General features: G+C 40.5%; 1 protein-coding gene across 1 annotated transcript in view; it reads left to right on the top strand.

Annotated features, from left to right (window-relative positions):
* Positions 1-25195, top strand: part of LOC115782200 (neural-cadherin-like) — a 100740-nt gene extending 75545 nt beyond the window's left edge. The window contains exons 22-33 of the mRNA XM_030732267.1: positions 102-379; positions 2337-2551; positions 3980-4107; positions 4289-4416; positions 7924-8047; positions 9152-9335; positions 9566-9732; positions 12035-12299; positions 13780-13963; positions 16546-16793; positions 22975-23129; positions 24215-25195. Of these exons, the coding sequence (XP_030588127.1) occupies positions 102-379; positions 2337-2551; positions 3980-4107; positions 4289-4416; positions 7924-8047; positions 9152-9335; positions 9566-9732; positions 12035-12299; positions 13780-13963; positions 16546-16793; positions 22975-23129; positions 24215-24781 (2643 nt within the window). The 3' untranslated portion in view covers positions 24782-25195. The remainder of the gene's footprint in view (positions 1-101; positions 380-2336; positions 2552-3979; positions 4108-4288; positions 4417-7923; positions 8048-9151; positions 9336-9565; positions 9733-12034; positions 12300-13779; positions 13964-16545; positions 16794-22974; positions 23130-24214) is intronic.
* The last annotated feature ends 215 nt before the right edge of the window (positions 25196-25410 follow it).

Consider the following 25410-nt stretch of genomic DNA (forward strand, 5'->3'; position numbering starts at 1 on the left):
CCAGCATTGGTGATACAAATCCCTGTTATCTGCGGCGACAATTATTGTAATTCTCGTTTTTGTCTCACTCATCTGCTCCGCTCTTCCTTTGCTCTCTGCAGCTGCAGTCAGCACTGCGTGCGAATGTGAACCAGGTGCAAGTAGATGAGTGTGTGCACACTGATTGCAAGACATCGGGCGGCTGCTCCACACAGTTAAGCATCAGTGACTCACCCACCTTGATAGACTCAGGTGCTTTATCCCTGGTCTCAGTGAAAGTAACATCCGTGGCTGTGTGTGGCTGCGCTGCCAGAGAAATGACCCACCAACGCTGCTCTTCCTACTCCAGTAACCCCTGCCTTAATGGGGGAACCTGCATTGACACCCAGAATGGATACAGGTGAGAGGCATTTTTGCAGTTGTAAAGGACTTGAGATGAAATAGGCTCTTAAAAGATATTTAACAGAAATAAGAGCTGCAGTCTTCTTTCTAGTCTCAGTAGACTTACTGTTAGAGTGATACCTTGGAAACTGAGCCCAGAATTACTGTGGATCCCTTGTGAGAGAAATCTTCTTCAGCTGTAACTAAAAGAACTGAAAGTCTTTTGGAACTCTGTTGTATTGTTAGCTAAATGTACAGTAGCTTAATTTTTTTAAAGGCTTGGATCTGTGTACCATAGAAGCAGTGTTTCAATGTGCGCGCATGATTTTAAAAACTGAATTTATCTTGCCAGGATTTTAGAATGAGGTATGTATCACTAAAGCTTGTTGTTGAAATTTCTAAAGGTTCCAGTGTGTAATGGTTTGCAAATGGTGAATGTAAACGCCATATCGGGGTCATAGGTCTGTACTGATAAATGTCTCTAGTCAATATATAGGACTTGAAGTGCATAGGTCTCTGCAGGCATATATCACAGAAGAAACAGCCTGCACTTCATTTCATGCACATACTTATACTAGGATTAAATAAATATAGGGCAAGGGGATTAACCCTTCCCCCTCTATGCTCACAATTTCTTAAAATCTCAGTTAATGCCATTTACATTAACATGGAAGTTTGTCAAAGCATAGCCATCAGGGTCAGCATGTCAGTTTTTTTCTTTTATCTTTAAATTGTTTCCAGTTGATCTGCATATTGCTGCAAGGAGCCCTTGTTCTGTAATATCTCCCCGTATGTGCCATATATGCCCTCCCGTGAATGCAGTCCAGCCATAAAAAATCCAATTTTTGATTCTATTCTTTGTCGAAGGAGCTTAACAGGAAACCTCAGACAGCAGCTGATCAGATATTGTCAGTCACAAGTAAGAAAAACATGCCATGCACCTCCTGAATTGGGCTGGCATGGCTCTTGTGAAGGAACTGTGAAAGAGTGAGGTGCATTGTGCTTGGCGTGTGCATATGTATGCATAAGGCTGCACTCTGCCTAAGCCGCCCCTTTTGCTGCATATGGATCAGTATTCCTGACATGTGTTGCCCCTCTGCAGAATAAACAGCAATGGGAGAAACATCCCTTAACAGTCTCAGTACACACAATCCTTCCTCAGACACCGCATGAAAATAGATGGCTCTGACATTATCAGCAAAGCCAGCTTGTCTCACATGCCTGCAGTGGCGAGGACAGGATGAAATCAGCTGGTCCCCTCAATCCTCACCATCGCGAGTAGTGAATGGGCTGTTTCTCTTCAGTACATATATCTCTTTCTTTATGGCGTTTATATATGATTATTTATGTTTAGCATTGCAGTCTCACACACAAACAGAGTCAACAGGATCACAAAACACATTTAATTTCCAGTTTATGCAAGAGCAGTGATCCTTGTCACTCAATCCCTAATCAAAGCAGATAACTACAAGAAGAGGCAGTTGCGCAGTTATAAGCCAGAGTTTGTAATACCTTAAGAGAAAATCTGTGGTGCTATGACACAGAGAAAAGTGAGAGAAATGGAAATAATTATCTTCTAACAAAGGAAATGTGATGTGCCGAGCAGGAACTCCCTCCAGAGGGTTCAGATCAGACAGCTGTGATAGATAAAGAATAGATCAGAGTAATGTTGTGTTCATAGCTAATTGATTTAATGTTGAGTTGAATATATAGGGCTTTGTGGCTAATGCACGCGATTTGAAAAAAAAATACTTCGCCGGCTGTCTCTTGACAGCCAGCGTGTTAGAGCAAAGTCAAGCCTTTATCTGTGTGAATCAGCAAAGCTGTCACGTATGCCAGAGAAAAGTCGCCACGCACTTATCCAGAGATTGGACAGCGTGAAGGTTTCTTAGATCTCAAAACTGAATGACACTGATTGTTTCTTTCTCCTTGTTTTGCCTTGATTTTCCTCACTGTTTTTCTCCTTGGTGCTACAGGTGCCACTGCCCCCCACAGCTTGAGGGGCCAGACTGTCAGCAGACTAGAGTTAGTTTCCTTGGCAACGGCTATGCCTGGTTTCCCCCCATAAGGCCTTGCTTTGATAGCCATCTTTCACTGGAGTTTATGACTGAGGAAGATGATGGACTGCTACTATATGCTGGCCCAATGGCCACTCTTCAGCCTGGGGATAGTGAGGACTACATGGCCATAGGTAAAGAAAGAGTCTGTATAATTAGATGTGTGCCAAGGGGCCTCGGGGCCGTTACTGCACTCAAACTTGCAACTTAATTTTGTGTGTTTAATTACTGGGTGGTAGCTAATCAGATATACGAGGCAAATTTTGTTCGTTAGTGCACCGCTGAGGGATAGGAGCACTCACTTGACTGAGTTATACAGTTAATGTGGCGCTGCACAGGAAACCCAGTTTGGCTGTTTAATGTGTATGTAATGCTTTGCCGTCTGCCATAACAAATTCTGTTTTGCTTACCCCCTGCGTCAAAGCGGCGGCTCAGCTTTTGAACAGACTTTGTGGCTGGTAGACTTTCAGTGTCTCACTCAAGGACACATCAGTGGGGTTTATTCTTGCTGACACAAAGGCTCAAAACTCAATCTGCAAGGTGAAGGGCAGGAGTAAATATTTCATCAGACTGAACAGGTGATTGGGTACTTGGACAGCTATGTATAAAGCTTCATATTTACAGTATACAGTATTTATAATAAAAGTGATACAGTATCATAAGAAGGATGGTAATGAAACTGAAAACCTTGTTACTACAGTGATTCATATTATTGTTAATGTGATTAAAATTATGTTGATGATGCTGAAAATTTTTGTAATGAATATTCATGTTGTAATAAATTATAGTTAACACTAGTAGATATAAAATAGAAATCAGTCTAAATTGTATTTTTTTATGACAGTGCTGTTGCTATCGTGGTATAAATATTCATGCTGCTGTGATAAACCCGCTCACACTCATACAGTTTCAAATTACTTAACCCATAATTCTGTATTTTACTCAAAGGGGTTGAAATTAAAGAAAACACATATACTACTCTGATTTACCACTGCTGGTATCCAGCCATGCACATATTTTTGTTCAGGTTTTGAGATATTTATCGCTCAGATTTATACCGCCACACCAATATTCATTTGCAGGACTCACATCATTTAAAAATTAGATTAAAATAAGTAAAAATAAATAACATCTAATTTCAGAAATCATGTACAAAGCTCACTGGGAATAGTAACTTGGGGAAACCAACCATTTAGCTGTTTATATTTCCAATTTGACAACTTCTTTTAAAACTATTTGTTTCTGGTGCAGATTCCATTCTATAGTTGAGCTGTGTTACTGTATTGTCACCCTCCGTTTTTGTTCATACTGTGTGTTTTGAAGTGAGATGCTTTCATTTGTCCCTTGGGTTTTCTTGTGTATACACAAACTGGTTATTTGCATCTTGCATTTTTTTTTCTGCCTGTTTTGTGCGCAGTACATTTCATCACAGTTTTTTATTTACTCTGCCTTTAGATTTTGTTTATTCTAGCGAGTTAAGTTGTTTCATATTCAGTTTTTTCTGAGGTCTTAGACTGATCTTCAGAAGAGTTGGTGTGAATTCTCATCATTATCTTCCTTAGAGCTGATTGGAGGGACGCCTAGTCTGAAAATTAACCACGGTTCTGGGACCCTGGTTCTCCAGTTAACAAATAATGTCGGGGTGGCTGATAGACGCTGGCATCGCCTCGATGTGAGGAGCAACAGTAAAGTAAGAGAAGCGCATTTAAGCCAAATGCCTCTGCATGTTATCCTTCTTTTCTCCCTGCATACAGAGCAGATGTCCGATTAGAACATACCACAATTTTTAGAGAGTGCCAGGCGACTGTACGCTCACACATCCACACATGAATTAGAGATGACCTCTCTCTTCACTCTCCCCCAATTTAAAGGAAGTGCGCTTCACTCTGGATCGATGTTCTACTGCAATTGTCATGGAGACAGAAGGTGTAGACTCATGGGCAATGACAGAGGACCGCTCATCCTGTGAAATCCGAGGAGTCACACCCAACAGGGGAAAGTAAGATCAATAATTAAATACAGAAAGTGTGACCAGTACTGCACATTATAACAAATGAAGTAGTTCCTTTGAATTTTGAAGGGAGGCAGTCTTAATAAGCCACCACTTATAAATAAATTAATGTATTATATTTAACAGTAATAATGTATTATATTTAACAGTACACAAGTACACACAGAAAAAACATAGCAGTACTTGTTTTGAAGTAACAATCAAGTTTGGTAAATTTTTTTTTAGGGTTGCTTAAATACTAATCCATTTGTTCGGTTCCCTGCTTTTAAACCCAAAACTCTGCGTGGCCCGTGGGATGGTGTCTAAATGCCCAGTGTTCCCACAGGACTAAATAACAAAAGCAACAGCAACAGCAGTTTGCAATATTGTGGGAAAAAAAATCCAGAAATAAACACAATTGTTTATATGGAATTTTCATAAAATTCAGTTCAGGGTTATTTATATAGTGCCAGATCGCAATTACAGTCACCTCAAGGCACTTTATACTGCAAGGTAAAGACTCTACAGTATTCAAGAGAAAGCCCCAACAATCAAACAATCCCCTATGAGCAAGTACTTGGCGACAGTGGGGAGAAAAACAACTCCCTTTTAACAGGAAGAAGCCTCTGGCAGAACCAGCCTCAGAGAGAGGCTACTGAGACTGACTGGTGGGTGGGGGGGGGGGAAGAGAAAAGAAAAAGAGACACAATAGAGAAACAGAATAGAACACACACCATGATATATATACTGCATGTCATTAACTTTTAGTAACTACACTGTAAACCCAGATTTTGATTCCACTTAAAAATATTGAGTTCATATTACTTAAAATTGCCTAGAATGTGAACATTACTTGTTAATGGTGAGTAGACTGTACTTTTTGATGGTCTATCTTATTGTAATCATGTGTTTGAGTTCAAACAACTTAATATCATCAAGTTTTGCACCTGCTAAAAATCTAGTTTATACCCGTTTATACCAACAGACTGGACTAATGTACAGCTGCATGGTGGCATGATGGTTAGCAGTGCTACCTCACAGGTAGAATGCCATCTGGAAGGTCTGGGTTCAATTCCGGCTTGGTCCAGGCCTCTTGCTGTTTGGAATAGTTGACATTTGGTGTTTTTGTTCACAACGCTCTCTCGTATAGTTTTTTTATTGTTCCATGGACAAATGTTATTTGTAAATGTTAATATACCAGCATTCAGCAGGGCTGAGTTTTATCATGTTTATTTACCAAATTTAAACAGACACAGTTCAACACTGTAAAAAATATTTGTGTTCCTGGGCAGCATGCTGGTGTGGTGGTTAGCACTGCTGCCTCACAGCTAGAATAGCTATCTGATAGTCTGGGTTCAATTCCACCTTAGCCCGGGACTCTTGTTGGGTGGAGTTTGTATGTTCTCCCTGTGTCTGTATGGGTTTCCTCCCACAATCTGAAGACATTCAGTTACTGGAGTTAGGTTAATTGGTCTCTCTAAATTGCCCACAGGTGTGAATGGTTGTTTGTGTCAGCCCTGCAACAGGTTGGTGACCTGTATGGGGTGTACCCTGCATCTTACTGCCTTGTCAGCTGGGATAGGCTCCAGCCCCCACACAACCATGAAAAGGATAGGGGGAATTGATTGATCAAAAGACATTTTATTTTTAAGTTTGGTCAATTAGAACATACAATTTAGTTCAATTGGAAATGGAGTAGTGCTTACTTAACAGGCTGAGTTAAATAAACTGTTTCATTACTTAAAAAATTTAAGGCAACGAGTTACCTTGGTTTTTTTAAGTAGATTCAACTTATCCGGGTTTACAGTGTAGATGTACACTGTAAATAACGATATTTGAAGCATGCCAACGTTGCTTGAAACTGTCCAGTTGAAAGCTTTAGTGGATAAAGATGTGTGTTTGCATGCTGGTAAGCTAGTAGCGTTTTAATGATGGCTTCTGGGTTTGACATGATGCACTTACTTGGTGACATTTGCAATACTCACTAATGTGTAATCTGATTGCAATTTTTTAAAATCCTGCCAGCAATCTATACCCAAAAGATATCCAGTGTAATGCAGTGTAAAACAGTGAGAACACCAAATCAAATAAGCAGCTGGAGCTTCTGAAAAGTTTTGGAAGATAAATAATTTAAACCGTTGCTATCAAAATCAAAGTTGTTGCTGATTAAATTTCTGTTCAGCCCAGTTAAATGTTTCAGATTCAATATCTTAGCAAGGAAAAAAGACAAAGTTCATGTTTCATTTACTCAGAAAGAATGAGTCCCCCCCCCCCACTCACAGTGAAGCAGATTTCCAACCAGCTTTGCCCAAGCTGGGCCAATCGCAGTAATTGTTCTCATGACTGACATCTCTGCGTGCTGTAGTCCCTTTACATTTTTCCATCATGCTTCAGTGCTCTGATTAGTTGTACATCTATCAGATTGCATCCTGAGGCAGTTTGGTGAGTGCCCACTGGACGCTCCTTGGAAATCAGACTAATTGCATTTCTGAAATTTAAAAACTTCATTTGCAGTTTCCTCACTATTTCTGCAAAATAAATGTAAAAAAATTAACATGTTTTTGTGTGGTATGTTATGGTGTAGTTGTGCAAATGAAATTGTGTTCATGTTGTGTAAATAATATCTGAAATTATGTTTATGAATAAGCAGTATTATTTAAATGAAATCAGATAGTGTCTCAGACTAGTCTGAGCAAAAGTGTTCAATCTCTCCATGTACCCTGCTAGCCTCTCTGGAGGGGGGAACTATTGAATAAAGGACTCAGATATAATATAATATAATATAATATAATATAATATAATATAATATAATATAATATAATATAATATAATATAATATAATATATCCTTAAAATGCCAGCTAATCTTTCACTATGTTTCTGTTTATAGCGGCTTTTACTTTGTTACAGTTATACATTTGTATAACTGTATCGTGGCCCTGGCCTGTCACTGTGCTCATTATTATGTTGTGTAATTAAGCTGTGAGCTTGTGAAGTTAACAGTGCTGTACCACTCTATTGCTGGTAACAACCTCTAAATTTTGAGAACCTTTAAGAACATTTTCAGTGCGTGTATAGAGGTATGGTGGCTTGTATAGAGAAGATTAAATAGTTATGACATTTACAGGTCAGGTAACAGGTTAACAAGCTAAAATGATCACTTTGTACATCCTGTTTTGAAAATACCAGCAGTACTGTGGTATTAGTTAGTGTATTGATTGTTTCAGACAAATGCAATTTACCCATCATGCATATTTTAAAAATAATAGAAAAGGAACAATAAGATGTCGCATTTGTTGTCAGGAAGGTGTAAAAGTGATGACAGCCTCAGAAAGAATCAAATTAAACTGTGACTCTCAACCATGAAAGGATAATATGCTGACTATGTGTTTCTTCAACTATTTTGTCCTTCTTTATATTGAGAGTTGTGTTTTTAATTGTAGCCTTGAGAACTTACTGTGCCTATTTCCTTTTCTCCTGCTCACGTTCTTCAGTTTTTGTTCTGCCTGCATTCCAGGTATTTCAATGGAAGTCATGTTCTGCAGCTTGGAGGGATCAATGAGAACATATCATATGAATATCCCCAGCTACAGCACAAACACTATACTGGATGTATAAGGAACTTGCGTGTGGACAGCAAGGTAAAGTATGGAGCAACCATGAAGCTGGTTGGGTAGTTGGATGAATAGACTACTATATTGTACCCCTTTATTGTTTACCCATTCGGATGACAGGGCAGATAGGTGATGGAGGCCTCCACTTCAATAAGAATGTAAATGTGTCCTCAAGGCTGCATGGGGAGACCTTATGAATGTTGATGTTGGTTACCTATCACTTTTTCTTCTGTTGTCTTTACCGTTAAAACATACATGAACCAGTCGTGATCAAGAATGTTATCAGTGTTATATTTAGTTACGCTTTATTATGTATTACATGGATGAATTATCATTTAACAGTCTTTTTATGTAATTAGTTCAGTCTAGCTAAATGCATTTGCTTTGCACATTTTTGTATTGTTTAGTCAGTAATTTTTGCAAACTGCAAAATATTAATCTGAAAAGCAACAAGTGACTGCACCTGTTAATGATTTGTGCAGTATTTCATCCTGAGCTAGAAGCATTAAAAAAGCATAAAAATGAAAACGCTTAAGTACAAATATCTAAAAATGTACTTATAAATGGAATTATTACTAATCCATGGACTCAGCAGAGATAACAGCTGCTGGTATAGTAATACTAAACTGTAACTGTAACTTTCTTTGCATTGAAAAACTTTACACCCATTTATTTGGCTGCTGTAAGTGCAGTACCTTCATTCTCGTACTGCTAACACTTTTGTCTGCAGATATAAGGCACCTTGCCTGCCACCTAAATCCAGGTGTCAAGTAGATTTTTTTTTATTGATCCATGTGACATGATTGAGGATTTTTTTGTGCTTTAGCAATCAACACAGCAGTTCTACAACACCTATGTTTTTTATAGTACCTCTTACCTTTTGTAACCCTTAGACCTTCCTGCGTAGGGATTAGTAGTGATTCTCATAGTAAAAAATATCATTAAACAATAAGAAATCAGATATAAAGCTTTAGTGTCCTTCATTTAATAAGATAATGGTCTGTACAGTCATTTCTTTTCATCCCATCTGTTAGAATAACAAGGACAGATACTTCTACTTTTTCATTCTCCTGCCTTCGCTGTATTTTCTTTCTCTTCACATTTTTCTCCTCTTCTTCTTCTTACATTCAGCTATATGACCTTGGTTCCCCTGCTGAATCCTCCAACACATTGCCAGGCTGCACTCTTATTGATGACCACTGCGCCAGCCTGGAGCAGCTTTCCTCCTGTAGCAAAAGGGGTCGCTGTCATGGGGACTGGGGCTCTTTAAGCTGCCTGTGTGAAATAGGCTTTACAGGACCGCAGTGTGATCAAGGTGTGCACGTTGGATTGCTTTCAGTGGACTATGAGTTTTCCAGTCAGTTTTACATCTAAAACTTTACAAAGTGTACAAACCAATTTGGAAAGTTGCTGCTGTAGGAAGATAACCTCGCCGTGCATAAAGTGTTTTTGCAGAGCAGCATGCCCTCGCTGCGATAACCTCATGTATTTCCCTTATGACAGTTGAATTAATTGAACAAGCTTTGTGTGTCTTTGATTGACAAGCAGCTCCAGAGTTCTCCTTTGACGGCCGGAGCCACATTCAGTTCCACCTTCTGTGGTCCCTGCCCGCACGACAGACTAGACTCGAGGTTGGAGTGCGAACACGTGCGGCCATTGGTGTTATCCTCAGTCTGTTTTCCCAGGAGCAGAATGAATACCTACGTTTAGAGGTGAGTCATGGCTGGTCACTCCCTTCAACTTTGACAGCTGTGATTGTCTTGTTTATGAGCCTTAAAATGATGATTAGGCCCCGGACAATGATTGCTGAAAATGCTTGTCAGACTGAGAGTGAGTAATATCAGGGTTTGAGACATAGGGGTGGATACAGAGGGGGCTGGTGATTGACATATGTATGTTCTCAAAAAGGGCTTTCAGTAAGTCTGCAGAATGCTCCTATTGAGAGACTGCTATTTAAAAAATGATGCCTCTTCTGTTCAAGCTTATTTCTGCCTTTGGTTAATATTTGAAGCACAATTTAGGATGGCAAGAGAACAACAGATTCTACTGTAATAGGCAGAGGTTACATCCCTTGCTCTGAGCACTAGGGTTTTGACACAGCTTACTTCAAGTGGGCAGCTCAAAGTGATGACTGCAAACATGCTACTGCTGTGCCACAGCTGGGGTGGAAAGGTGCTCACACCGAGTCAAGTCTGCTTCACTTTGCCAAACCTCCATAATAGCATGCCTCTCTTGCCTGAGTGGATATGGAGCCAGTGTTTGTTGTCAAAGCCTTCTGTCTCACTCACTGACAGGCCATGTGTGAACAGCACCTGGAAGTAAACATCTCTGTTAGGACTGCCACTTTTGGTGAACTCACAGGTCACCTGTTTGCAGTGAACCTGTCACCATTTCTGTGGTTTCCACACCGCTGGTCTGTCGTTGAAAACATGCTTGTTATTTGTCCGACAGCATTGTTTAAAGAATCAACTCTTGTTCTTTGGGTCTTTACACTGCATGACGAAAAACAATGTTGTCTTCTTCCCTTGTTGCCGTAGCACAGTGACAGGAAAAGGAAAAGGCTGTAGCCTTTACCATATCTGGGCTATGAAGCCTCTCTGTGAAATCCTCTCTGGAGCTGAATTGGTGAGCTGTATAAAGTATCTGATGTCTGTCTGCGGAGGCACACTGAAACATTTTCAGCCCAGTTGTCTCAAAGCTCTTAGAAACACTTGAGCACAATCCTGGTGTGTTTTCTGACAACAAGCTCTAATTTAAAGGGCTGTCTCTCTGCCCTTTTTTCTTAAGGGTAGATATGGAATAGAGTGCACACTGAATAAATAACCACACTTTCCCACAAAGGTTACGAGGGACTGACTGGATATAAACAGCATGTATCTCTCCGAGGAGTATGGAGTCTCTTTAAAGAAAACATTTATCTAATGCACTCTGTAAAGAAGCTTTTCTGGGGAGTAACAGACATGAACCACATTACTGAAAGATCAGTTATGCTCCCAAAACAGTAAAACTAAAAGATTCTGGCATTTTTATTATTAAACGTAATTTGAAATGTGAATGTTCAGGCATCAGACATTTGCTTGAAGATTTTGTGCTAAGTGGTGATTGCAAAGATCTCTGGAGGCTCAGCGGAAAGTTTATATAATCAGATTTTTTTTTCCTTTAAGTACTGATTGAGTCCTTTGCTCATTTTTGTTGTGGACTTGAGGGCACAACAAGCAGGGAGAGCACAGTCAGCTTTTACTTTGTGCACACATGCGCATGTGTGTCTTTGACCAGTAGGGAGACACATTTGAGATACTCATGCTGAGGGAGCAATAGCTAATGCAGGCTGCACTGAATGTGAATTATCTTGCCCCACTGTTTCCAATTAAGCTGTGGACATGTACAAGCTGCAGTTATGGGAGCCGCTCATTGGCTGAGTCCATTCTGCTCGCTCATCCTTAACTGCTAAAGATAATTGTTGTTTCTTGTATACCTTCCCTTCGGGATGATTCTGGCCTCTGCCATGCAGTGATTTGTGCGGCATCTCTGCAAAGCATCATGGCTGCGAAATTACTGAATTAATTTTTACCACTGAAATGTCCATGCCATTTTTCTGGCTTGTTCACCAAACAGAGGCTACTTGTCCAGATAGTTAAATTTCACAGTACTTGCCTAACCCAACCTTTGATGCCTTTTCTTTGCCATGGGAGCTGGCCTACTTCTTATAATATAGTTATGCCATACTATTCTGTGTTTTTGCTCATCAACACAGCACAGTATGGCAGGAATCCAGGTCCCTCAGACTATTAGAGACTATTAGACTATCAGTGTTTGTGTGACTCCGTTGTACAGTTTGGATCACGAGCACTGAAGTTTACAAAGTTTGCACTAACACAAAGAAGTGTTCTGCTGCTAATGACAAAACTGACCAGCTGTGTTATACAAAAATGTTTAAGTCTGCAGTTGTAGAGTTTTGAGGCTTCCTCTATTTGAAATTCAAAATCTTAATTTAAACATTGTCATGCATTTTAGGTTATTCAGGGTCATCTGGCTGTTTTCTACAACCTTGGAGATGGAGACTATAACATCACACTGCCATACCATCGCCTGGATGATGGCGACTGGCATGCAGTGGAGCTGGACCGGTATGGAAGAGAGTTCACCCTGCGACTTGACAGAGGTGGAGGACGACGAGAGGTAACGGCCTCACCTGGACAAAGTCAGGAGATCATTATTGACCCCTCTGTGGTGATGCTTGGAAACTCTTTTCCCTCGGGACATAACAGGAGTTTTGTGGGTAGGTTGCTGTGTAGCTATTTTGAGTGATGAGTGGGAAAATGAATTGATCATTTAAATTATGTATGAATTAGTGGTCAAATGCATACACTAAATGGCCAAAAGTACTCACTCACCCGTGCAAACCATTGAATTCAGGTGTTCCAATCACTTCCATGGCCACAGGTGTATAAAACCAAGCACCTAGGCATGTAGGCTTCTTCTACAAACATTTGTGAATGAATGGGTCGCTCTCGGGAGCTCAGTGAATTCCAACGTGGTAACGTGATAGGATGCCAGCTGTGCAACAGGTCCAGTTGTGAAATTTCCTCACTGCTAAATTTTCCACAGTCATCTGTTAGTGGTATTATAACAAAATGAAAGCAATTAGGAACAACGGCAACTCAGTTACAATTTGGTAGACCACGTAAAATTGCAGAGCGGGGTCAGCGGCTGCATAGTGCGCAGAAGTCGCTGACTTTCTGCATCATTACCGACCTCCAAATTTCATGCAGATTTCAGATTAGCTCAAGAACAGTATGTGGAGAGCTTCATGGAATGCCAAGTGTAAAGTTTGGTGGAGGGGGGATTATGGTGTGGGGTTGTTTTTCAGGAGGTGGGCTCGGCACCTTAGTTCCAGTGAAAGGAACTCTTAATGCTTCAGCATACCAAGACATTCTGGACAATTTCATGCTCCCAACTTTGTGGGAACAATTTGTGGATGACCCCTTACTGTTCCAGCTTTACTGTGCACCAGTGCACGAAGCAGATCCATAAAGACATGGATGAGTAAGTTAGGTGCGGAAGAACTTGACTGGCCTGCACAGAGTCCTGACCTCAGTTCGACAGAACAGCTTTGGGATGAATTGGAGTGGACAGTACAAGCCAGGCCTTCTCATCCAACATCAATGTCTGACCTCACAAATGTGCTGCTGGAAGAATGGTCAGAAATTCCCATAAACACATTCCTAAACCTTGTGGGCCAACATCATATTAAACCCTGTGGAGTATTAAGAATGGAGCTGAACTTGAGGACTCAAGTTTATATGCATGTGAAGGCAGACGAGTGAATAATTTTGGCAGTATTAAGGGGTACTTGTAGGGGTACTGGTACTGGTGTTTTGATGTCATGGTTTCCAGCAGATGAGAGAACTGAGCAAGTGCCATTGGTCTGTATGTAAGTAATGTGTTGAACCTCGTGCTTCCAACTAAAAGCAAACTAACCAGCAGAGAGAAAATATCCTTTAAAAAAATAAAGTACATGATGACAACCTGGCCTGAGGCTGTTAATGTGTTTGCCTGTGTGGGAGCATATCTGAGTAGTGGTTTGCAGCTGCCTCTGTGCCTTAATGCATGTGCGTTTGCGTATTTGACTTTACACCCCTGCCACGGTATAAATGTGTATCTATAAAAGATTTTGCCTGAGGACTGGTTTTAGTGTGTTTTTGGATTTGTAAACTATTTTTTTTTCTCCTTTCTCCTCTTTTTCCTTTCTACACCAGGTTGCTTGCGGGATTTGAGGTTTAATGGCCGCTCTATCTCCCTGGATGAGGAGCAGCCTTCAGAGGGGATTCAGGTGGTCACTTCGCAGGGGGTGTCTGTCGGCTGTGCTTCAGACGCCTGTAAGAAGCACCACTGCTCCCCTCCCTTGGTCTGCGTGGACCTCTGGAGACACCATGAGTGCAGGTGCTGCAAATTTACAGTAATAAAACCGTGGCATTTTAACAAGACCTTACAGCGTGGCAGCATATTCTTTACATATTTATACTCATATCGGCACACAAGGAATTGGTAGCTATTGATTGCTTATAATAAATAATTAGTAATGCAAGGACTGAGCTTGCAAATCATATTACCAAACAACATCGAGACCCAAGCTCACAATATAGACTGACAACAGCAAGTGCCTGTACTTGAAATGTAACACAAAAAGGGGCACAAAAGGGGTGGCTGTGGCTCGGGAGGTAGAGCTACTGTCTACTAATTATAAGACTGGTGTTTTGATCCCTCACTGCCTTCGTCTGTCATGAACCCTGGGGTTTTGTGCCTGAGTTTGAGTTCTTATATTTTGGATTCTTGTGTTTGTGGTATTTTGAGTTTTGCATTCTTATCCACTCAGCAGATATTTACTGGTTGGTTTCTTTATGTTCATATTCTCAGGCCTTTTTAGTTTTAATTTAGCTATCTGGGTTCTCTTAGTTTGTTTATATTTAATTCCTTATTTCAGTTTATCCTGCCTGCCCTGTGTTTTCTGTGTCTTCTTGTTAAGTCTCTGTCTCAGTTTAGGTGTTTTCCTGTTTTGGGGTTTCCTGTTTTATTTTGTAGTCTCCTGTCTCTTGTGTTTTGTATTTAGTTTTACTGACCCTGTCTTTTCATCATGGATTAGTTCAGCTGTGTCTCATTACTTTGATTTAGTTTAGGTGTGTTTAGTTCCTCAGCTGTGTCTTATTCCCCATTAGCCCTCTGTGTGTGTATATAAGCCCAGTCTGCCCTTTGTCATTGCGTCTATCATTCCTGCCCTGTGCCCATGCACTTTGGTTTCAAAGTCACCCAAAAGTCAGTTTTAGATTCATCTGTTTAGCCTGAGAGTCTGCATTTGGGTCCTTATTTTTCAGTCCGTGACATAGTCTGCATGTTGAAGATAGTGAAGTCCGAGTTACCTCTGATGCATCCATTGGAGTCTGCATGTGTGTGTGTGAATGACAAAGCCCTTAGGTGTAGAAAAAAAGCACCTTGTAGTAAGAAAATGCTTTGAGTGCTCAAATTCAGTAGAAGAGCACTATATAAATACAATCCATTTAAATGTACATTTTGCTAGTCTTTATAAACAAGCTCTGGCAGTCAGGTTTCAAAGCAGCAACTGATGGAAACTTCCAGAAGCCATCTGTGACAAGATTATTAAAATATTTAAATATGTCAAAAAGAAATGTCAGGAGGAACAGTGTGAAAAGGGGCTCAGCATATGATCCAAGGCCTCGCAAAGCTCCCGTTTTCTAAGTTAAGCAGAAATACCTTGCACAGTTAGCAGATCTCTCCCTTTAAGACCTGCCACATACATAATGTTTCGTATGCAGAGTGTAAACTGTCGAGAGAAATGTGCAATACACATGAATGGCTTTTTTTTTTTTTTTGCGTATCTGCTCTCTGTTATCGAGATTGGCTTTCACAATGGAGAATGGCTTTACATGTTTCAGCAAGAATTGCTATTCTCCTCGGTTGACCTGGTCACACATGGCTTCCTTCACAATAAGTACTTGATGCGTTATTGTTTACGGCAGTGTTTATGAATTGTTGATTATAAAATGAAGAAAAGAGAGCCACCTGAGTATTTATCAGTGATGAATTAACAACTTTTCTAAAACATGATTGGGAAATTCAGATTAAACATAAAAACACTATAATGCAATAAACAGGAACATGGCACACGAGCACAGAGGAAAAATGACACTAGATCAGAAGTAGAAAAATAGAGTTTAGGTTAACATAGTAATGTGAAGATTTTTGTTGTGGTCTTTTAAAAAGAGTTTTAAAAAGAAGTCATTAAAAAATATCAGACTCTGCCAGTTTCAATATTAAACACTTTCTGTGACGAACATTTTGACTTGTTGGCTCGACTCCATTAACTGTCCTAGTAAGCCGTGACAATAAATCATGACACACAGAATTGATGCATATTAGTGCAAACCCCATTTTCATGTATACGCTTGAAGTCAAAGTGTCCACCAGATGGCAGCTATTTTGAGCGTATGCCTGTTAGATTGTGTGCCTAATAGTGTGTCAACCTGAGAGAATAGTGTATAACAGCAGTGACTGTCAGAGTCTTGACTGCACCTTTAAACTCTGCAGGCCCACTAAGTTTCCTGGCTGTGATTTTGAAACTTACAGCCAGTGGGGACTTTGACATCCATATTCTGTGATTGCTGCACTGCCTCAGGATACAAACCAGTGAGAGAAGCAGGGGGTAGGGGGTGAATGATATTCAGGGGATATTTTGTACAAATATACTGAGGAACTACTACCGCAAAGCCAATCTTAGCTTCTCAATTTCTTTTACTGTTTTTTTTTCCCCCCAAGTTACAGTCGACACTCTGTAACCTTCAAAGAGCATATCTTTGAATCTGATATAAGAAGTGTAACTCCTCAGGGTATTATTTTTACACTGTCAGCTTAGGTCTCATAACTCTGTAGAGTGCAGTGTTCTTTTTTATCTGACAGCTTCCCAAGTGTTTCTGGTCTCAGCATTACACTGCTGTGTCTTCTCTGCACAGGTGCCCTCCAGGCCATATGACCAAAGAGAGCTCCTCGGGCAAAGTTTGTGTCTACACGCTGTGTGCCAGCCGGCCTTGTCGCCACGGCACCTGTGTCGCTCACTCTCCGTCCCGATACTCGTGCCACTGCAGCGAGGGCTACCGGGGACGGCACTGCGAGGTGACGCTTGCCATGTTCCACGAGGATGGCAACAGCCTCAGCCTGAGCTCCATGTTCGCCATCAGTATCTGTGTCATGGCCTTTCTGGGTAGCTATGTCGACTATTTCCTCTTCCACCTGTGGTAACCCAACACTGTCATCATCTTTTGTTTTGTTTTGCTTGCTTGTTTGTTCCTAGTTTTTGTCTGAGGGGGTTTCTTTTTCCATCCTGATGTATTCTTTTATTTCTGTTTGTTGTTGTCATGCTATAATTATCATCATGTTATGGTTTTATCTGTAACATCCACTGTTTTGTTAGTTTTCCACCCAGGTTTGGTCCTGTGAAATCTATTCGCACAGATATCTTGTAGCTTTATTGATCTCTTGAGTTGTGCCAGGATGTGATTTCTCCATGGGTGGTTGTTGGAAACATGAAGCAAATATCTACAGTGGAAGAGAAGCAGGGGGAGAAACATTGTATGTTGGATTTTGTAATTCATGTAAGATTCCCTGGAGGAAAGGGCTGTTTTTTATGTGTGTGTTTTTTTGTTTATATATATATATATATATATATATATATTTCTCATCACTCCTGTATTCCCTGTCTCTTCCAATATTATGCTCTGACTTCAGGAGTCAATTTCACTCTCAGCCTTACTTTTTATCTTTCCATCTTATTTTATATCCCACCATCCACTCATTTTGCTCCCTTGATGTCTTTTTTCTTTTTTTTTTCTTTTTTCTGTCCGCATTTCTCTGTACATTACTGTTTCTCCAAGTCGACCCTAATATGACCAAAGTGTGCACTTTACTGTAGCGTACAGCGTGTGGAGCTGTAATCAGGAAACCCACACAACAGGCAAACCTTCAGGAGGTCGATACAAGGGTAAGGGTCTGATTTAGGCAAATATTTGTACCTAAATAAAGTTTGTCAGAATCATTCTCAGGCTTAAGGTTTAAACTTTTGCTTAGATTCACAGAATTACAGGTTATTTGGTGTTGGACAAAAGTACATATTGGCGAAAACTGAATCTACATGCTAAATGCACATCATTTCAAAAAGTAGAGATGGTTAGTTTTCAAATGAATTGGCCTTGCAATTCCTCTTTTTTAATCTTTTCAATTTTGTTATGCCAATTATGCAGAAATTTCATAAGACAGGTTAGATGGTAACCTAACATTAACCCTACAGATGAATTGTTTGCCAGTGACATTGTGGATATTAAGCTATTATATAATACACAAAATATGACCACCAGATTAATCCATCATGCATACGGCATTTATAAAGATGCTGGAAAAACTGATCAAGTAACCTTAAGGGGCTCGACACACGGGGAGCGACGTCGCTCGCTCTCCATTCATTTCCTATGGAGCTTGTGCGATGAGGCGACAATCGCTTGCCCTCCTCCAGCTAAGCGACCGGCGACATTCGTGCATGTGAAATTTCGAGCTCGTACACGTAGACGTGCACACGCGACCAGGCGACGCGACACAAAAAGTTGGAAAATGTTCTTTTGTCGCTGTCGCGTGGCACTAAACCAATCAGCAAGAGTTTCATTGACTGACCAATGAGCGAAGAGTATGCTACACACTGCAACCACTTTCAGCAGGAAGGAAAGCATCGTTTTAGCTGTGTTTGACTTTCCTATATTATATGACACTTCACGCAGTGATTATCGAGTTAAACATAAAAGGCAGCCATATGAGAACGTGTTGGTGCAAGACTAACGTTAAACAGACGGATAGAGAGGACTTTTGTGCTAATATAGGATGAACGCGAGGTTGTCTTTTTCTTTTGTAGAGGAGACTTAACAGCAAGATTTCTGTCAGTTCCAATAAAATCTTCAGACTCCTCATCTTTATTGCCGTGTCTGACACGGACTGCTTTTAAAATGTCTAAATCCCTCCAGTTTCATAACCAATCACATTTCTTGGAGACGAGTGACGTAAGAGCGCGATTCGCAAAGCTGCCGTCGCTATCGCGTCCCGTGTGTTCGGTTTCACCCCAGTGGCGATGCGACCCATTCGTCGCTGTCGTTTGTCGCTCCCCGTGTGTCGAGCCCATTAAACCTCGCTTTTTAAAAAGAGAGGTTTTAGAAAATATTTTAAAAGAAAGCCAGAATCAAGGCTTGAGTGATGAAGTGTAAGAGCCTTTATTGAAAGAGCTTCCCTTTGAAGACTCATCTGGTGGGTTGTGCTCTGACATATGAGGGGTCATAAGTTTAGAAGCATATACCAGAGAACAACCACTGACTGTTTTGTATGTGAGGAGGAGAATCTTAAAATCAATAACCATAAGATGAGGGCTATGCTGGCTTTCCCGTGTGCCTGTTGAGAACCGAGCTGCTCATTTGTGACATTTTCATGTTCATGATTGATGCCTGAATGCATGCATTATTGAAGCAAGTATACATACATATATGGCAAACTTTTCTAGGCGTGTAATAGGTTAGAAATATAGTAAATCTTTCAGTCAAGGAAAGTCTGAGAAGTAGAAACTATTTCTTGGTTTTGTTAGAGTGCAGAAACTTTCAATGACATTCAGTTTTTAAAGTAAAAGTCACAAAAGGACAACCATGACATTTGACTTCAGAAGAAGGCACAAATGTGAATCTGTTTAAAATTGCCAAAAATTTTATTCCTTTGCATTACGTGACTATTATAAATCCTATAAATAAACAATGAAGAACATTCTGAGTAATTCTGAAATGTTTTTTCTCAGAAATGTTATGAGAAATTTTAAAGAAAAGGAAGTAAAGACACAAAATGATGAAAAATTAAGTTTTTAATTATTGGTATAGCTTTGTTTGTTTTCTCTGTCAGTCAGATAGTAATCATTTAGTCTGTAAAATGACAGAAAATAAAAAATGCATCACATTTTGGAGAGTCTAAAAATAGCCGGCGTACGGTGTCAAAAGAAAAATGAGAGAGAGGCTAAAATGAACTGGGGGAAAATAGCTTGATCAGCCATCAAAACTGATCAACAAATTCATTATTCAACTAATGTTTCAGCTCTAGACTTGAAGCAGTTAAGTACTGATGGCATTGGCCCGCTCGTATAAGCAGTCTAATAAAGCTGCATGGTTGATGGTCTCATAAGCTGTGTTAAGATCTAATAGAATCAAGATTCAATATCTACCCACATCTGCTGCCAGCGGGGCCTTTTTAAATGCGTATGCATTGATATCTCGACAATTGTGTCAAAAAAGAAGGACGATTCCATTAATTCATGGTTAATGTTTAGGAAAGGAATGAGTTAATTGCATTATTTTAAGGGTTTCTAGCTTAGGAACTATGTTTGTTTCTGCTGTTCACAGAGCCAAAAAATCTGTGTGTGTATCTATGTTGTAGCAATCACTTCTCTCTATAGTGCCACATTGCTGTTTATGAGTCTTTCTGTCACATACGGGCTTATAAAACGCTTGGGCAATTCAATACACTGTCCCTGCCTCTATAACTAACTTCATGCTCCCTCCAGGGCATGTGGCTAGTATTGGGACATCAGTTATTCTGACACATGAGAGTGAAACATACAAAGCAGTCTTCAATATTTGATAATGAATTCAAAGATGATGAAGTGTGGCCTTGGCATCTATCATGAAAATTCATGTGTTGCTTGCATGCTAACGCAAAAGAGGTCCATTTGAAATAGCCTGTCCACTGTCACGGCTGAGGCATTCATATTCAAGGCTCAAACTTTTCACCTCACCGAGAATTACAACCTGTTCCTTAATGCAATTCAGATTAGAGTGAGTACTCTTTGGTGAGTGTAATTGCATTTTCACACCTTGCAAAAAAAAAATAATAAAACACACTATAAACTAAAAACAAATTGTTCTCGAAAACCTAAAGGGGAAAAAAAGAGGAGCCAGAGCTCTGACTCGTGATCAGCCACAATGGTGCTTGAGTTCAAAGAACAGCTGGTTTTACTGTATGTAGTTGTTTAATGATGACCTCCATCACCACAGGAACTGCTCGCGTAAAAACACACTTACATGCAGCACGCTCGATGCACAAAGTGAGACCACTAGCTGGGTGCTAAATTAAAGGGGGACTCCTGCTCTGCCTCAACATGCATTAAAAGTTAAAATCATCATCCATTATTAAGTTTTGCATAAGCCATCACAAGCTGACCAGAATGTGAGTTCAGTGTGTGTTATTGACAGAGCCAGATGAGCCAATGTCTGACCAATCCTCATTAATCCAGCATCAGATCTCACTTTCTGTTTCTTGATGAATAGAAGAAATTAGCTCTCCATATGGGCTCTGGTTGCCAAACGATCTTGTAAAGTGCCTGTCCTTTTTATCCGCTGAAACATTTATAAATAAATAATTTTTTCCAACTCATCCTCATCTCTCACCTGTCTCATTTCCTTCGGCTCATTCATCACTTTTCTTTTCTCCCTTGTCTTCCGTTGATGTTTCATCTGTCTGGCAGCTCATTTTCCCCTCATTAACCTCAGAGCTCCAGTCCAGCTACAGTGGAAGGGTTAAGTGTTCAGATCGGGCTGTGTTGTAGTTTACTCCGTACTCAATCATAATGCACAGTCCAGTACAGACTAATATCATCATACCCTGTCCATAGTAACTGTTAGAGGGCAAAGAGGCAGCAGTGGTGTTATGGATTGATGAATGAGTGTAATGTTTGTTCTCCACCCTGAGTGATATTGATCTCACTGGAGTTTAGCTGCACACATCTACACAACTTGAGGCAGTAGTGGCTGTAGTTGTAGGGGGCAAAGCAATGTGTGTGTGTGTGTGTGTGGTGTGGTCAGTGTTTACCTGTTCCTAATTTTGTGTGTTTTTGTGTGGTGGAGGGAGTGTTCTTCAGCTCCACTGCGCTGTGTATCGAACTCCTCCCCTCTAGAGATGCTTTTCATATCAACCCAGGTGATTTTGAGGGCTGAGGTGAGCGCAGGCCTGTAGGCAGCACCTCAGAGCAGGTAATTCTCAAGGCAAGGGCTAGAGCTAGTGTCTGGTTGGTGCCGGGCCTTATCAAAATTCTGATGTTTTCTGCAAGGGTACTCTGGCGTAACAGTGAAGAAGCCAGGTCAGCTGATCAATACCGCTCTACCCTCTACCCCATACTGAGGAGGGTCAGCCAGGGATCGAGGGAGGGGGGATGCTTACAAACTCTGTTTTTTTTTTTTTTTATCTGAGTGCAGCATCGAAGCAGAAAAGTGTAGTAGACGAAGAGAAGTTGGTGGAGATTAGCTCTTGGGACTTGTTTTTCTGTCTTTGTTTATGAGTACCTTTTAGCGTGAACCCTCCCCTCCCCCCACGAGTCATTGGTGCATTATTCTCTTTCAAAGCAATTACTTGAAAAATCCAGACTAATGTGATTACCCTGCATTTCTCAGAAGATTTCCAATTAAACTGATACTTGACTCGCACCATATAAACTATTCTAGTTGAAATGGATCCCATCTCATGTGAGAGATAAAAGCCAAGGCCAGGCAAAGGCCAGAGAGGGACTGAAAAACAGGAACACTGAGAGACTTAATGAGTGAGGAATGGAAGAGGAAAGACGGAGGCAAGCTCCAATGTATAGAGACCAAAAAAAAAATTTACAGAGATAAAAAAGAAAGAGAGTCAAGTTGTGAACTTGTAAAAACAGATAGCGGGGAAAGAAAAAATAGAAAGAGAAGGATGGCAGATGGGAGAAAAATATTGGTTGAGATTAATGGACTTTAAAGGTCAGTCCAGCATGTTGTATAATTCAGCACACAATAGCTGTGATTGATGTGTATGCTTTAGGACCTTTCCTGCTCAGCCCCCACTGCATTCCTCTCTGCGTTCTGCCGAGCCACTGAGGCTTTGAGTTTAAGCTGGGAGGAGTACAAATTCAGTTAATAGGTTTCCGAGGAACTGCGGTCTTTGATAAGACAGGAAACAGAGAGGTAACATCAAAGGGAATATAGGTGGAAAGGTGGTGTCTCTGTTTCCACGTGTGTTTCTATTAGTATATCCTAACTATATAGTCAGTGCAGCTAATAGGCCTTACGGGACAAATCAGTGTGATGGACAATGTGTTTACAGTCATACATTATGAGTCTGCATTACCTATTTATTTTGAATGATTTTAGCTGTTGAATTACATATATTTTACTCTCATTGCAGCCAGTGAATTATTTCCTAGGACTTCAGTGTTTATTTCTTAACTTTCTGTCCATGTTGTCAATTTCATATACGCCCAAATATGTGTTTTTTTTTTCCTGCTCAGAATCTCATGTTAATTATCTGAGAGTGCTCCCTGCTGTGTTAACCTGCTCTCTGGCACCCCTCAGTGTTGATGCTGGGCCTGTTTCTCTACTCCTGCTGGAGGAGACACAAGGGCTTAAAGGAGGGTGTGTACCATGTGTCTGCACATCATGGCGAGTGGGAGGACATCCGAGAAAATGTGCTCAACTATGATGAGGAAGGTGGAGGAGAGCAAGATCAGGTAAACATACACACACATCCCGGCATTTACACAGAAAGATTAAATTAAAAGTAAACTTATATAGCACTTCTTTAAGTATTTAATAAATAAATGGATAATTCTTGATGTAATTTGAATTCATTGTTCCCCAATGATTGCAGTCAATAGAAAAACAGTTCCAAACAGGATGCTCCCTCACCTGTGCTTCCCAGTTGGGATGGAGTTTCAGTGTTATTGTCCAGCGCCTTTTATCCTCCGAAAACTTAAGAAATTTGTCTTAGAAATGTTGGATTATCTATGCGGTCAGGTGTGGTTCTTGTCTTGAGAGGTGGTGCAGTGTCTTTTTGGAGAGCTGTAATTTTCTTTGTAGTGTGCTTCGACTAAAGGTGCTTATTCAGTGTTTTTCTTGCAGCGGACACCTGTACGTGTCAGCCGCATTTTCTTCAGTGACAGTTTCTAAATTGGAGCACCTGGCAGAAAAAAATTAAAAGGAAGAAATTAGCACAGAGGTTCACCTAATATTTCAAGCCTGAACTTTGACTAATTATTCTGTGTTTCTCAGACATGAGAAGCACAAATTTTGTGTTGTACCCTCAGATTGTGTGTGTGGGTTTTTTTGTGTAATCATGACCTAGATAAAGATTCAGCCACATTGTATGAGTCATCAGTCAAGAAATCCTGTTAGTCTCATTTCACAAACTATTTCCTGAAAGTGTAAATTGCATGGACTGCAGATCTATGAGTCAGTTAGCAGAAATTAAGAACGTAGATACCAATAGCTGTTAATGCCTCTGTTTTAATAGTGCTGATAGTAGCAGTTTCTCCTCCCTGCAATTAGTTAATTAATTACTTGGCTGATCAATGGTCATGTTGTTGCCAAAATCTCTTCTTATGTGCTGAATCTTTGTCTCAGTCTTAGGAATGGGTTAATTAGCTAGCAGAGGCATTAGCTGAGTTGCACTGCTCAGATGGTTGTTGTGCCAATGTTGTTTTTCATTATATCTTAAATTCCAAAAGAAAAAAAAAAGATTACAAAGGAGGGAAAATGTAGCTTTCCTTTTCTTCTTTCTTTTCATTTCCTGCTTCTCTCTCTGTTGGCCTCTTAGAATGCCTTTAACATGGTGGAGCTACAGCGCTCCCTCCAGCCAAGCCCAGCACAGTCACTCCGATACAGTTATCCACAAAGCATCATCTCCTACCCACAGACAAAGCCTACCCAGGACAACAACAAAAATGGCATGTCTAATGGAAATGGCAGTGCAGCAATTGCTCTGCGTCTGGCAATCCCTCCCTCAGAGACAGAAACCTTGCCGTCCCCTCTGACCTTCCGACGCTCGCAGAAAACCCTTTCCTTTTCCAGCCAGGACTTGGCCCGCTACCTGTGTGAGGTCATCAGGGACATGGAGCACCCAGAGGATCTCGGCACTATGACCACACCACGCCGTCCCGCCGGAAAGGAGCGCGGCCTCGCGGGTGTGCGCTCTCTCAGCTCTTTAAGTGCAACTCAGGGTTCAGAAGTCAGGCTTCAGGCAGCCCAGAGCACTCGGCTGGACAGGTTCAAAACCCTCCGAGCAGTGGTTAGTGATTTAAGAAGAGACTCCAAGACTCCGGAGGGCCAGAAAGACAAACTGAAGGAGAGCAGAGGGCAGCTGAACTGTGAGAAAAGCGGATGAGCTTGCACTCACAGAAACAGAACTGAAAGTTGCAACAAAAAAAACGTAAATCAAAAGTCGTGGTGGAAATCCAAAGGGAGATAATTAAATGTGATATACTTTGAGACTGGGAGGATGCCCATGGTCTCTGTGAAGTCTGCTATAAATGTACTGTATTGATGAAACTTTGAACATTTCTGTTCTTTGATATAAACTATGTTTACCAATGAATGATCAGATGTGATGTATTGTTTACTTGGCATTGCACTGTACAGTATTTACTCTGCAGAAAGCACTTTTTGGAAGCACTCTGTGTCAAAACTACTCATGTCATAAAACTCATAAGAGTAATGTCGGCAAGCAAGACGGCAAATGAGTTTCCCTGTGAGATGACTTGATTCTTTTTGCTGTCAATGACTCATGAAATCAATTATGTGACAAAATGATTTTGGTTCATTTGTATTATCTATTTCCTTTTCAATAAATGAATATCTTTGATAATATTTCAAAGTTGATCTTGTTCAAACACCAGTTCATGATTAGTGATGCTCAAGTTTTCGGCTTTTGAAGTTCAGGCTAACTTTCATCATCACTAAAGTAAGATGTAGGTAAGATTTCTTATTGCCTACACATGGAAAACTCTTCCTTTA

This window comes from Archocentrus centrarchus, chromosome 6 (genome assembly GCF_007364275.1).
Source record: "Archocentrus centrarchus isolate MPI-CPG fArcCen1 chromosome 6, fArcCen1, whole genome shotgun sequence".
Taxonomy (NCBI): Eukaryota; Metazoa; Chordata; class Actinopteri; order Cichliformes; family Cichlidae; genus Archocentrus; species Archocentrus centrarchus.